This window comes from Eublepharis macularius, chromosome 11 (assembly GCF_028583425.1).
Source record: "Eublepharis macularius isolate TG4126 chromosome 11, MPM_Emac_v1.0, whole genome shotgun sequence".
NCBI lineage: Eukaryota > Metazoa > Chordata > Lepidosauria > Squamata > Eublepharidae > Eublepharis > Eublepharis macularius.
The window spans coordinates 67473978-67489221 of record NC_072800.1 but is presented as its reverse complement, the minus strand read 5'-3'; the positions used below and the strand labels follow the sequence as shown (position 1 = coordinate 67489221).

The 15244-nt window shown below is 44.7% G+C and overlaps 1 protein-coding gene across 2 annotated transcripts in view; it reads right to left on the bottom strand.

Moving 5' to 3' along the window:
• The window catches only part of PLXDC2 (plexin domain containing 2), a 286502-nt gene that overhangs the window by 141720 nt on the left and 129538 nt on the right, over positions 1-15244 (bottom strand). For both annotated transcript variants that reach the window (XM_054992093.1, XM_054992094.1), the window contains exon 2: positions 6226-6437. In XM_054992093.1, coding sequence (XP_054848068.1) covers positions 6226-6437 — 212 coding nt within the window. The remainder of the gene's footprint in view (positions 1-6225; positions 6438-15244) is intronic.

The window sequence follows — 15244 nt, the reverse complement described above, 5'->3', positions numbered from 1 at the left end:
TCCTCCTCTTGAAGCCAGCTGGGTGACCTTGGGTTAGTCACAGCTCTTCCAGAACTCTCTCAGCCACACAGGGTGATTTTTGTGGTGATAATCAGGGCTCATTTCAAGGGGGAACACGCAGGAACGCAGTTCCGGCAGTTCCCCAAAGAGGTCACATGTCAGGCGGCCCCACCCACCTGACTCGGCCATTTTGGGTCGGGCCTCTGACAGGTGATGGATCACTCTCCCACTCAGCAGTGGCCCGATCCTGACCATTTTGGGCCCCTTTTCGGCCATTTTCAGCCCCTTTTTGCCATTTTGGGCCCAATTTCAGCCCTGAATGGCCAGGATTGGGTCCAAAACAGCCAGAATAGGTGATGTCAGCGGGTGTGGCATATGCAAATCAGTTATGCTAATGACGCACTTCTGGCGATGTCAAGGGACATGGCATATGCTAATAAGTTATGCTAATGAGTTCCTCCAGCTCTTTTTCTACTAAGTGACCCCTGGTGATAATAGTAACATACTTTGTAAACTGCTCTGAGTGGGCATGACGTTGCCCTGAAGGGTGGTATATAAATCAAACGTTGCTGTTGTTATAAAACATATTCATGAATTCATTCTATGGACTCCTAGTGTCTAATGCAAAGTTGTATAAGATTGTAGAATAATATAGAGAACTATTCATTTTGTGTGAGTGACAATTTTTTATATCTAAAAACTTGATTCCAATACAGGAGTCAAAGGTATGAGAGCTTGCCAGAACATGGCTTTTGCACAGGGAATATGTACATGAAGCTTGGGGGGGGGCTGATATTATTATATAAATAATAAAATATTGCATGTTACAAAGTGTCAAAGAAAGGTTACATTGTATTCTCAGCCTATGCCTGCTGCCAAAATTATCAGGACATTTCATAACAAAGGAGACTCATGTATGGTTACCAACTCCAGGTTGGGAAATTCCTTAAGATTTGGGGGCAAAGCCTGGGAGAGGAGGAGTCTAGAGAGGGGAGAAACCTCAGCAGGTATAATGCCATAGAGTCCACCCTCCATGGTAGCCATTTTCTCCAGGAGAAGTGAACTTTGTAGCCTGGAGATCAATTGTAATTCCAAGTGATCTCCAGGCCCTACCTGGAGGGTGGCAACACTAGACTCATGTCATACTAAACAAAATAAGTCTCTGCCCAATGCTATATATTCCTTAACATTTTGTCATGATAATAACATTTGTAAGTTAGTGCTTTGAAGACCTTTGGCTGGATCAACTTCATGCAAATCCTGCCTTAACAAAATTAGGGCCAGTTAAATCAGACCTCCTATTAACTATGCACATGTGACAATACTTGCTTAATATGTGTGTGTAAAGTGCTGTCAAGCTGCAGCCAACGTATGGCCACCGAGACATTTAGAGGTGATTTGCCATTGTCTGACTCTGCATAGCAATCCTGGACTTCACTGGTGGTCTCCAATCCAAATACTAACCTGACCCTTGCTTAGCTTCCAAGATCTGACCAGACTGAGTTAACCTGGGCCATTCATGTCAGAGCACTTTAGGGCTGCCAGGTCCCCTAGTGGAGGCAGGGGATCCCCCAGTCCCAGCCTCTGCCTTCCTCTACCACTCACCTGGCTGGCAGGGGAGAAAGGCCCGGGGAATGAGCCCGGGAGGAAAAAACCTCCCAGGCCAGTGCACAGTGTGGGGATTCCCACTGGCCAATTTGTCCCTGTGAAGTATGGGAGCATGCCTGACACCAGTGCAATGACATCACTTCCGGAAGTGATGTCATCATGCCCTGCCAGGAGCACATGGATATTTTGTGCACGAGACAGAAGATCCTCAAGATGCCAGGTCCACGCACTTCTTGCTGTGAGGGTAAGGGGACCTGGCAACCCTAGGGCATTTGCTTAATATAAGTAGATATAAAGAATAAATTTAAAAGAAAAAGTTTGGGACAGTGAGGAAGTAGCATAACTGACATCACTAGCTATAAGCAAATCAGCAAGACTGCAAAAAAAACACTATGTAAATTAATTGTCTGGTTTACACTCAAAATGCCAAACTCTAGGCTTTTATTTAGGGAGATGGAGAAATGGTCTTTCTTTCTTTCTTTCTTTCTTTCTTTCTTTCTTTCTTTCTTTCTTTCTTTCTTTCTTTCTTTCTTTCTTTCTTTCATGAATAAATTAATTAATAAATTAATTAATTAAAATTAAAAATCAGTAAGCTACTGGAACGGAATGTGAATTACATTTGCTTCTGATTAACAACTGAAAAATCAGCTTTCGAAAGGCTACGCCATGTCTTTTAGCTCTATAGCAGGGAGACAAAAATTGTGCCCTCCCCAACACACATCATTCTCACTGTCTGAATATAGAGGATTTGATTAGGCATGGAATAAATTGTATTTTCTACTTAATGGCAAGGTAATTTTCTGGAATAAACTCTTGAAAAGCTTGAATGAAAACAATTTAATGCAGCACCTGGGACTCTTTGGCAATAACAGAATAATTTTCTAAAAAGAAAAAGGCAAATTTGTTTTTGTAGTCCTCTAGGAATAACATGAAAAGTCTGTGCTTTCAATTACCAAATTGTCTAACCATTTACGTTGAAATTTTATTCAAAGGACCAACATATTATGCTCAGGAGTAGATTCCATTTTCACTGCCATTTAATTATTGAACAGTAATCTTCTCAAGGAATTTGCTCTATCACTTACTCTTGGCTACAGAAAGATCTCCTGCAGCAGAACACCCTGAGCTTGCGAGAAGAACTTTACTAGGCACACAGCAAGGATAATAAAGCATTCTTTAGCAAACACCATAAAACACTATCAGTTAAAAGTTATCAGTTAAAACACAATATTGCTCTGTACACTCCTCATGTGTAACACAGTTCTGTAGGTTATCTAGTTGTTCCTGTGAAGAAGAAATTGCCCTCAGCAATTGATGTCCAGAATCTCACTTTTTCAGCATGTTCCTGGCTTGGGGTTGTTGTTGTTGGTACCTGTGTAGTCAATATGTTTGACTGTGGAGTTCTGTTAAGAGTGATGACAACATGATTTTTCTGAAGTGTGATGAGCTGGTTTCAATATATATCCACTACATTCCAAAGCACTGTTTTTCCATAGCAGCGTATCAGACTAGAATCTGAGAGCCCTGGGTTCAAATTCCAACTTTCCCATCAAAGTTGTATTGTTGAAGGCTTTCACGGCCGGAGAACGATGGTTGTTGTGGGTTTTCCGGGCTGTATTGCCGTGGTCTTGGCATTGTAGTTCCTGACAGCCCGGATTTCCCATCAAACTTGCTGTATGGCGTTGTCGAAGGCTTTCACGGCCGGAGAACGATGGTTGTTGTGGGTTTTCCGGGCTGTATTGCCGTGGTCTTGGCATTGTAGTTCCTGACGTTTCGCCAGCGGCTGTGGCTGGCATCTTCAGAGGTGTAGCACCAAAAGACAGAGATCTCTCAGTGTCACAGTGTGGAAAAGATGTGGGTCATTTGTATCTACTCAGGAGGGGTGGGGTTGAGCTGAGTCATCCTGTAAGAGTTTCCCAGGGTGTGGAATGCTAATGGCGGGAGGCTTCACTGTATCCTGAGGAGGTTCTTTTGCATATGGATTGGTACTTGATGTGCTAATCTTCTCTGCAGGGCTATTGTCAGGGATAGAATGTTTTGTTAGCCTGGTGTTTTTCAGAACTGGAAACCATGCTCGGTTCATTCTTAAGGTTTCTTCTTTCCTGTTGAAGTTTTGCTTATGCTTGTGAATTTCAATGGCTTCCCTGTGCAGTCTGACAAAGTAGTTGGAAGTGTTGTCCAGTATTTTGGTGTCCTGGAATAAGATACTGTGCCCTGTTTGAGTTAGGCTATGTTCAGCCACTGCTGATTTTTCAGGTTGTCCAAGTCTGCAGTGTCTTTCATGTTCTTTTATTCTTGTCTGGATGCTACGCTTTGTGGTCCCGATGTAAACTTGTCCACAGCTGCAGGGTATACGGTATACTCCTGCAGAGGTTAGGGGGTCTCTACTGTCTTTTGCTGATCGTAGCATCTGTTGTATTTTTCGGGTGGGTCTGAATACTGCTTGAAGGTTATGTTTTTTCATAAGCTTTCCCATCTGATCAGTAAACATTCTATCCCTGACAATAGCCCTGCAGAGAAGATTAGCACATCAAGTACCAATCCATATGCAAAAGAACCTCCTCAGGATACAGTGAAGCCTCCCGCCATTAGCATTCCACACCCTGGGAAACTCTTACAGGATGACTCAGCTCAACCCCACCCCTCCTGAGTAGATACAAATGACCCACATCTTTTTCCACACTGTGACACTGAGAGATCTCTGTCTTTTGGTGCTACACCTCTGAAGATGCCAGCCACAGCCGCTGGCGAAACGTCAGGAACTACAATGCCAAGACCACGGCAATACAGCCCGGAAAACCCACAACAACCATTGCTGTATGGCCTTTGGCCAGGCACATTCTCAGTCTCACATACATCATAGGGCTATAGTAGAGATGCCAGGCTGTCTGCTCTTTGCCCACTGGTGCCTGCTCAAAACAAGGTGTGTCATAGCATATGCGCTAGTATTTACAAAAACTCTATGGTAAAACTACAGAAAATGTGTAATTGCTAGAGTGTATAAAGACATCACTTCTGTTTTTCTACTGGAAGTGACATCAGTGTGCTGGTGCAATGCTGGCACACTAGGCCCAACTCCCAAATTTCTTCCAGGGGTTGCCTGCTATAGTCTTGGAACTCTAGATTATTGTGAAGAAAAATTAGGAACTGAAAACAATGTATTCTGCCCTGAGCTCCTTGCAGAGAAGACAAGATAAAAATGTACTGAAGAGATTTATTTTCAGGGCAGACAATGTATGTTCATATGCCTTCTACCACAATTAGAATGTCTGTCTGTTCTGATCTATTTAAGCAAACTAATTTTTACTCTGTACAGTGTTACATTTCTAACCTCTAATTTTCGTGCCTAAACAGGATTGTTGCTTATTAGTTTATCTCCTTTTATCCTGTAACTGAGTCATTGTTGGGTGCAAATTGAACTATGAAGGAAATCTGAGCTGTTTTCATTTTGAAGCGGTAGGGAGGGCAAGAACAGAAACTGCTTTGAAATGCAATTTAGTCAAAGGTTTTGAGGCAAAAGAAATACCCCTCCCCCCAATTACTATCTGCTTTTTCTAGTGCTTAATTTTGAAAATTAGAAGCAGCAAGGCTTAATTGCCTGGAAGTTTTGCTTTCTGATTGTAAATCTTGCTTGTGATGTATAGCTGTGTCTATGAAATGCAGGTAAGGTTGCCATAGGCCCAGTTGTCTGAATTTCATTTGAGCTATGGGCTGGACTGGCTTATCAAGTATAAATGTTTGGGCTGGGCAGTAATCTGAGAAAGACGCAGTGAGGTTGCTTATCAATGTTCTAGAGCAGACAAGGCCAATCAAAAGAAAGGGGAGAACAATCCTGTAACGATTTTGTTTAAACAGTCTAGCTTTGGACTGTTAAGTTTTTATTTCAGGAGAACCCTGGTAACAACCAACACTCTTTCATACAAACAGAGCTTTGGCTGTTGTCTACTTTATCCACACTTTTACCTTGAGAACACCTTCCATTTGTGGCTTGAATCCCACTGCTAACACCACCTGTGGCATTTTGCCATTTGTATGACTTATGTATTGCTGCTTTCCAAAAGGTTATTGCTGCCACCAAAGGCTTTTGCCTTGGATCTCTTCTGTTTAGCTGGTATTATAGGCAGCTTTGTTATAGATGGTAGTATGAACAGTCAGAACATGGCGGGGGGCTGTGAAGTAAAAAAGGGGATCCTTTCTTGATCAGAAACAGAATTTATAAGAACGTTAAGTGTGCTGGTTGCAGAGTTTTGATAAGCATATTGGTTTCAGAATATTTCTTAAGCTTAGTGATTTCAAAATAGTTATATATTCATAGATCCAGTAACACAGACCAATTCTCTACATAGATCTGCACTAACAGAATCTGTATTTTCCACACTGTTGAAATTTTGTAAATTGTATAAATTATACATTTTTTGTATCTTTAATATCTTCTACAATACAACCATGACAGAATGAGTGCCCATGCTTTGGATTGTTGGCTATCAGTTACCCTGAAGTCGTCCACTGAAAGATTCCCTTGCCTTTAATCCCTTGACATGACTGCAGCAGGATTCTTATTGTCCCCCACACACTGTAGTAATCAAAGTAAACCAAATGAATAGAATAATCCTCTACCTCAATCCGTGTAGTGTTGTCATGTGTGTCATCGAGCAGCAGATCTGCAAAACTTCCAGGTTCTGAGGAGTCCTGCCCCATATTGGCCCTGTTAGTGTCCACTGGTTTGAGAGAATCCGAACGCCGTTTCCATCTGTGGCTGTATCTGTAGGAATTCACACGTACATTCTCCGCCACTTGTGGGAAGCTCTGAACCATTTCATAAAATGAACCTGTTAGACAAAGAGATTTTTAAAGAGGTTCAAGTGATGAGATCAAAGAGCTATGTTCTCTTGTAATTATTTTACAGCGTCCATCAATTTGCACAGGACTTCACAGATTTACAAACAAGAGAACCCTTACTGATTTATTACACCAATATATTTATGCTCATTATCATGAGGTTTATGTGTCTTTTAATACTTCTATATATCTGATCAATTACCAGCAGATAAATTAGGTTAATCACCATGCAGTATTTATATATTAGCCAAGGCAATCCTGATGGTAAGGCTGGAATTCAAAGAACATCTTTGGCTTTCACTTACCCAGGATATTTTTTTTTTTTAACTTTTTGGTTATCCGTTGCCCTGGGGTGTGTGGCGTTCAAGCTGTTTATGAAACTCTCTTCAGTTTCAAAAACCAGATCTGCCAAATGGTATAGTTTGTAGAAGAAAACTAGTATAAATAATTATTACATCCTCTGAAGGAGATGCACAATTTGAATCATGGTCTGTATTTTAAAATAGCTTGGCTCCTACCTGCACAAAGAGAGGGGGCGATTTTTGCCAATTCCTATGACAGCCCCAAATCCCCCCCCCACTTTTGTGGAACAGGAGACCACCAGGAATGGCTTCTGTTGGGGAGGCATTTCTGGGAGGGGGCAGATTTGTGCTCTGTTATCACATTTGAAAGAATAAATGCAGTCAGCTGCCCACGGAAAAAAATTTGCCCCCCCCCACAAAAACCAAGAAGCACCTGGTGTGTTGCTGTGATGAGGCAGCACAGTCAAAAGCACACAAAATCAGAGGAAGGGTTTCAGTGACTACCAAGCAGCCCAGAGCAGGGTCTCCCTTCCAGAGAGATGGAAGTAAAGCTCTGGCCATCTGTCTACTGAGCATCATGTCAAATCTTGAATCAACACTCAAACCCAGTACATTAAAACTACTGAACACTTCCCAGATCACGGCCATCTATAGGAATAGGGTGCCATTTCTTAATTAAGAGCTGAAGTGTGACCCTTTCTCAGAAGGCCCACAATTCTTGCCTTGAATAAATTGGTGTAAATTTTCCCTTCAGCTGCCTCAGAAAAAAGGGCAGCTCAGTGGAATGTGTTACCAATGGCTATTCACAAATCCATCCAAACCTGCCAGTCCTCCAAGAAAATCATTGCAATACTGAGAGCATAAATAGTGGCTTTGGGTTACAAAATGCAAATAGATATGACAGCATGAACAGGAGCAATCACTGATACCCTTGATGTTCACAATGCAAGTCAGTTCTAACAGAACTAAAACCACCCCAAGATGTCTTATATGCACACTAGAGGCCTGGAGCGTGGCACGTAAATTTGAACACACTGAAAGCTATCTAATCAGCAGCTTGAGAGGGAAGCTTCTTTCCTGGTGTGTCTCTCTTCCAACCCCATCCTCAAGGCACACTCTCTGCTATGCACCTTCCCCCCCCCTCACCTTCCCTATCTTGCATACATTATTTATATCCTGCCTTTTCCCCCTATGGGGATAAAAAGTGGCTTACATCATTCTCCTCTCCTCCATTTTATCCTCACAACAACTAACCCTGTGAGATAGGTTAGGCTGAGAGTTTTATGACTGCCCCTAACTCACCCAGCAAGCTTCCATGGCAGAGTAGGGACTCAAACATGGGTCTCTCATGTCCTAGTCTGACACTCGAACCACACTGGCTTTCATGCTGCAAGAGGCAACCTGATCCCTCTCATGTTTAATAGAAATAAACCCCCTTGAGTTTGACAGCAATAATCCCATGTAACTGTGTAGAGTCACAGCTTCACTTGTTTACCTCCACCTAAAAGCAGCTCTGATTTGTGGAATTGTATTGTATAGTTCAATCACATCAGATCTCAGAAGCTAAGCAGGGTAGATACTTGGACGGGGAAAGTATCCAACTCTGTAGAGGGAGGCAATAGCAAATTACCTCTGTTTCACACTTGTCTTGATAGCCCTTTACTGAGGTCACCATAAGTGGGTAGTAACTTAATTGCACATACATACATAAAAGCAGCTGTGCTTAGAGCCAGTTTGGTGTAGTGCTTGAGAGAGCAGGACTCTAATCTGGAGAGCCGGGTTTGATCCCCACTCCTCCACTTGCAGGCAGCTGGGTGACCTTGGGTCAGTCACAGCTTCTAGGAGCTCTCTCAGCCCCACCCAACCTCACAGGTGTTTTGGCTTACATCATTCTCCTCTCCTCCATTTTATAATAATAACAATAGCATACTTTGTAAACCGCTCTGAGTGAGTGTTAAGTTGTTCTGAAGGGTGGTATATAAATCAAATGTTGTTGTTGTTAGGAAGGAAAAAGTGGAGAACCCCCCCCCCTGCCCTGCCCTGCCCCGCCCCATTGCTGAACCTTTACACTCCATCTGAACCTTAGCATCTGTAGGTATCTTTGCAAAGAAGCATTTTATCATTTGTGCCAGTGGCTACTGCCAAGAATGATTAGGAAACAGGCACATTCTGTAATGACATACCACAAAAGTAATGTAGGGTACACAATAAGCTCCCCCTGTTCTTGGTAGATGCCTCATGATTCTCCATAGTACCTGGATTTGGAACCAGAAGACGTCACCTTGATTTGCTTTGTCAATGAGATTGCAAGGATACTCAACTAGATGGAGACATCAGAGTGGTAGGAAAAGGTGGGATTATCTCTAAGTGGTGGGGAACATAGCCTCTCAAAGGAAGAAGAGCAGAGAGAGATAGACTAGCTTCCATGGCCTTGGAGGACAAAACTGCAAGCAGCATCCCAGCTTGACGGTCAGTCCACAGGTGCTAAATAAAGAGGAAATGCTGGTATGATTCTTTTCCTACCAAGCCTCAGGCAGTACCAAAAGTGAAGATACTCTGGGAACTTTCATCAGGATCAACTTGGGCTCCTAGAATGAGGTTTGAACTACATGTTACATATTACACGAGCTTGCCACATGGACTAGCAGCCACTCTGCTGCTGTGAGTTCCTGATGCCAACTCCATTTAGAAGCATCACAGAAGCCCTAATTCTGATCAGGACTGAGACACAGGAGGTAAGTGGAAGGGTCTGCCTTCCCCACGTGCCATTTTCCCAAGCTGAAATGGCACTGGGGCCTCCCATGCCCGAGAGCTCAGGAAAATGGTGCAAGTGGAAACGCACGAGAGCCCTCCCTCATTCCCTGTGGTCTTGATCAGACTTGGGCCACTGTGCTGCTTCTAAATGGAGTTTAGAAAATCACCACTGCAGAATGACTAACAGGTTAACTTGTGTAATTTGCTATATGAGCCCCAGGACTTTGTTGAGAGTTTTTGTTGCCGTCATCTATCTCATAACTCACAATTTCTCTCTCATCACTGGTAAGCTTCAGTTGCATAACCAAAGCAATTGCAGAGAAAGTCTGGGAGGGGAAGAGGAAATTTTCCTTCCACTCCAGGTCTCCATGGGTCACACACCTGTCTAGCCTTAATTTTAAATTTTCAAACAGTGAGAGTCTGTAAGGACAAAATCTTCCTTCTTGATCACAAGCACATACAACTGTTTTACCTCTGAAATCCATCTATCCTACCTCCAGATAAAATTATCTGTAAAGCCAACTCTCAGGAAGATTGTTTTGCGTACATGTTGCCTTTGAGTTCATTATATGTCCTGTTCCATTGTCCTCCTACACACAACACAGCGAACATAGGCAGCACCAGGTTAATTAAAAATTGATGGCAGATAACCTTGATTACCTGACTACATATGCCTTTCCAGTCTCTTTATCTACTGACACATCTGTGTGGCAGATAAACATTTGTGAAAGGATCGGATTCAAGGATCTGAAGTTTGCAAAGGCATCTTTTCACTTTAACTAACTTGTGTTCATGTATATATTGTGCAAATGACACTTATTTTATCTTCCATTATTCAGATATTTTAGTGCCATGCATGAAAAAAAGCATTCAAGATTCTAGATGACCAAATCTGTCCTTTATGCGTCTTCTTCCAGTTCTTCCAAAATCTCCACACAATACACATAAAACTGAGCCTATCCTTCTGTCTTTGAGCTCATTCTTTCTTAACATGTCAGCAGCAGTTTTGTGTTCTTAATAGGTAAAGGTTTCCTGGAAGAGGAGTTCAAAGGCACAGTTCTTGATGTAATGATCTGCTCTTGATTGGATATCGTTGTAGGTATTATAACTTTTAGCATGAGAGTAGTTCTAAAATGGCCACTATGTCTTAGTATCATAAATAATAATAATAGTGTGTTTATATACCACCCTTCTGGACAGTTTAGTGTCCACTCAGAGCAGCGTTTTTATTATGCCCACTATAATCCTGGGGAGCAGGGGCTGACAGGAGTGGCTTAGCCAAGACCACCTGCAGAGTTTAGTCCTGAAAGACAGTAAGTAAAGTGCCACCAAACGCCACTAGGGTCTGCAAGGAAAGATATGAACACAGGTGGTTTGCTATCGCCAGCCTCAGTATAACAACTCTGGACTTCCTTCATGGTCTCCCATCAAAGTTCTAACTAGGGCCAACCCTGCTTAGCTTCCAAGATTTGACAAGGGTCTTGAAAGACTACCCTGGGTCATCCAGGTCAGGCTTGATACTACATTTTTATCTTGCCCATCCTCCAAGTAATTCAGGGCAGCACACATTTATTTGGTTTTAATGTTTGTAATCTTCCTTCTCACACCCCCCAAAAAGGATTTTCCCATTTCACTTTTATAAACACAACAGCCTTGTAAGGTAAATTAGGTGGAGAAAGTTACTGGCCCTGGGTCTCCCAATGAACCATCATAATAGTCAATATTAAAACCCATATCTCATCAGTTGTAATCTGACATTCCAAACACTATGCTATACTGCCATATTGGATTACATGAAAGCAAGCATACACATACTGAATGTAGGACCTATCTAAATCACAGCTAGCATCCTAAACAACAATCTAGAACAAAACATCTATTAAATGAAGAGTAGTTTTTTAATGAGAACGCCCCAACTGCTATTCACAGTTCTCTGCCCAGGATGTAAAACCTCCTGTTGAGATAAGGCATCACATTTGAAATATTATTTCAAATTTATGGGGGGAAAATTGGATGCCCAACAAAATGCAGTTAAGCCAAATGCACACAGCTGTGAGTTCTACTTGCATTAGACGGCTTCTGATGCACAATAAAGCCTATTGCAGACAATAATATTCAAGCAATAACTGCACCAGTGATTTGGATTTGCTTTGTGAAACGGCCCGTTGGATACTCACCATGAAGGGTCCTTCTCCTCTGAGGTCAGGAGGACATCTGTGGGTGTTCCCCACCTTCCATTTGGGGAGGCAGGAAGTAGAATCTCTTCCTCTTCCTGAGTAGGTGGGACCACCCCTTCTTCTCTCAGTTCGGGTGACTCCCAACAGCAGTGCCACTGGAAAAAACAATCTACAAACTATAATAATAACTGTCCACTGTAACGTATTATAAGATCTACCTCCCAGAACATGCAGAAGTAGAATCAGTAGGCAGAAGGACCAGACAGTGAAGATAACAGTAAAGGATCAGGGAGGGCCAGATGTCCTCCTGACCTCAGAGGAGAAGGACCCTTCACGGTGAGTATCCAAGGGGCCGTTCTCCCTCTGAGGTGGAGGACATCTGTGGGAACTCCCAAAGCAGTTCTTTACATTCTGGGTGGGTTGATACCTTCGTCTGGTACCACATGTTGGAGCACCCTTCTGCCAAATGTGGCATCCGATGAGGCGTAGGGATGTAGGTGATAGTGTCTCACGAACGAAGATACTGATGACCAGGTAGCAGACCGACATATGTCCTCTACCAACGCGTCTCTGCTGAGAGCCGCATTCGCCGCAGCACTCTTTGTCGAATGAGCGTTAATCCTGGAAGGAACGGGAAGCTTCAATACTCTGTATGCCTCCCTAATGCACGACGTGATTGAGTAGACAATGGCCGTGGAGGACATCTTCAGGCCCACTTGCGGAGGAGTGACACTGATGAGTAGGGCGTCGGTCTGACGGATACCTTCAGTTCTAACGAGATATATCTTCAAGGCTCTCCTCACATCCAGCAAATGCCAATCTCGTTCTTTGGGATGCTTTGACTCGGGGCAGAAGGATGGTAAGACAATCTCTTGGGACCTGTGGAAGCTGAAGGAAACCTTCGGTAAGAAGGCCGGGTCTGTTCTCAGCACGACCTTGTCCCTGTGGAAGATGCAGAGGTCCGGACGGATGGAAAGAGCTCTCAGCTCTGAGACCCGCCGCACTGAGGTGATTGCGATGAGGAAGATGACCTTCAACCTCAACCATCGCAAAGATACTGACTGTAGCGGTTCCAATGGTGACTTGGTAAGCGCTGTTAGGACCACATGTAGGCACCATGTCGGAAAGCGATGAATCACCGGGGGATTCAGTAGAGTTGCTCCTCTAAGGAACCTCTGGATGTGAGGGTGGCTGGCTAAGGGCACCTGTTCCCTCCTCGGGATAACAGAGCTGATGGCTGCAATTTGCCATCTCAGGGTGTTAGGCTTGAGACCTCTGTCCAGGCCCTCCTGTAGAAATCCCAGGATATCTCCCAAGGATGGGTCCAGCTGATCTGCTTTTTTGTGTCTGCACCACCTAGAGAAGGCCTTCCAGGTGACTTTGTATATTCTGATGGTCGACTTTCTTCTAGAAGCTAAAATGGTGTCGACAATCCTTGGTAAGTACCCTCTCTGACGAAGATGGCGCCGCTCAATCTCCAGCCTGCTAGTGTCAGCCACTCGGACCGCGGGTGCCAGATTGGCCCCTGACGCAACAGGTCCGGTTGAACAGGGAGACGCAGAGGCTGACTGATGGACATAGGTTGCAGTGTTGAGAACCACGGTCTCCTGGGCCACCATGGTGCTACCAGAATTAGTTCGGCCTCCTGTTCCTGAATATTTCGAAGAAGCTTTGGAATCGTTGGCAGAGGAGGGAAGGCGTACAGCAGCTCCGGCGGCCACTGTGAGGTCAGAGCATCGGTGCCCTCCACCTTCGGATGGAAGTACCTTGAAAAGAACTGGGGAACCTGGTGGTTCAGATGAGAAGCAAACAAGTCCACTTCGGCGACCCCAAGTGATTGACTAGGATGTGGAAGACCCGAGGGTGAAGGGACCACTCCCCCGGATTGAGGTACTGGCGGCTCAACCAGTCAGCTTCCACGTTCAGGGTGCCCTTGACATGCTTGGCTCGAATGGAAAGGAGATGACTCTCCGCCCAGTTGATGATCCGATGTGCCTCCCGTTGTAGTCTGGAGGACCTGGTTACCCCCTGTTTGTTGATGTAGCACTTGGCTGCTACATTGTCTGTGCGGATCAGAACATGCTGTCGGGAGACTTGGTGGCTGAAGTGTGCTAGAGCCAGATATATGGCTCTCATCTCTAGCACGTTGATCGGTAAGAGACACTCTCATTTGGACCAGGTGCCCTGGGCCGGGGATCCATTCAGAGGCTCCACAGCCCCTCAGACTTGCATCTGTAAACAACTGAAGGGGCTGAGGCGAGAGGAAACTCTTCCCTTGGTTCAAATTGGCCTCGACCGTCCACCAACACAGACTGTCTTTGAGTGCAGGAGGGACATGTGTTTTGATGTTCAATTTCTGGGCAATCTGGTTCTGGAAGGGTCTCAGAAAAGCCTGCAGCGGTTTGGTGTGAAAGCGGCCACCAATAAATGGCTTCCGCATCTGCCACCAGGAGACCCAGGAGTTTGGACAGTTCCATGACACCGGAAAAGCGCTGACTGATGACGGTCGAAACTAGAGACTTGGTCTTGAGGGATTTGTCCTTGGGAAGGAAGAAGCATCCTTGAGTGGAGTCTATGATGAATCCCAGGTGTTCCAGTCTCTGCGATGGTATTAAGGAGCACTTCTTGGTGTTGATTAGAAATCCATGTCATTCCAGAAACTGTCTTATGAAGGTTGTGTTCTGAAGTGATGTCTCCCTGGTATCCACCCTTATGAGCAGGTTGTCCAGGTAAGGATGAAGGTGCATCCCCTTCTCCTGAAGCCTGACCACTAGGATGACCAGTAGTTTGGTGAAGACTCCCGGGGCAGTAGAAAGGCTGAAGGGCATCGCCCAGAACTGAAGATGGACGTCTCCCACGCAGAAACGCAGAAATTGCCTGTGGGCCGGGGCAATAGGGACGTGCAGGTAGGCTTCCGTCAAGTCTATAGAAGTTAGGAATTCCCCCTGATGAAGAACTTCTGCTATAAATCACAGGGTCTCCATTCTGAAGTGGCGTAGCCGAATAAAGCGATTCATGTACTTCAGGTCCAGTATCGAACGCCAGTCCCCGTTTCTTTTGGGAACCGTGAAGAATATGGAGTACACCCCCCGCCCTCTTTCGAAGGGAGGAACGGGTTCCACTGCATTGATTTCCATCAGGTGTTGTATGGCTTTGAAGGTGACTTGTTGTCTGAGTGGGTCCTTTTTGAGAGGTGACTGCAGGAACCGCTCCGGTGGAAAGGAGATGAATTCTATCGAGTAACCTTTGGACACTATTTCTCTGGCCCATTCGTCTGCCTGAGAGTCTTCCCAGGCGTCCTGGAAGAGAAGTAGACGTCGACCCACCAGAGCCGTGGCCGAGTCAGGGCTTCTGACTCTTGTCCTCTGCGTTGAACCTGCTGCCTCGATTTGCCTGTTGTCTGTGGTTCTGGGGTTGAAATGAACCCTTCCGAGTCTGTGTCCGCTGAAGTCCCCAGGAGCGTTTAGGATCCTGACGTGTTCTGGGAAGTGTGTGATGCGACCGAAAGGGCTGAGGGTTGAAAGGGCGTCAGTCAAAGCACTTCAAGGATCTGGGCACAGCTTT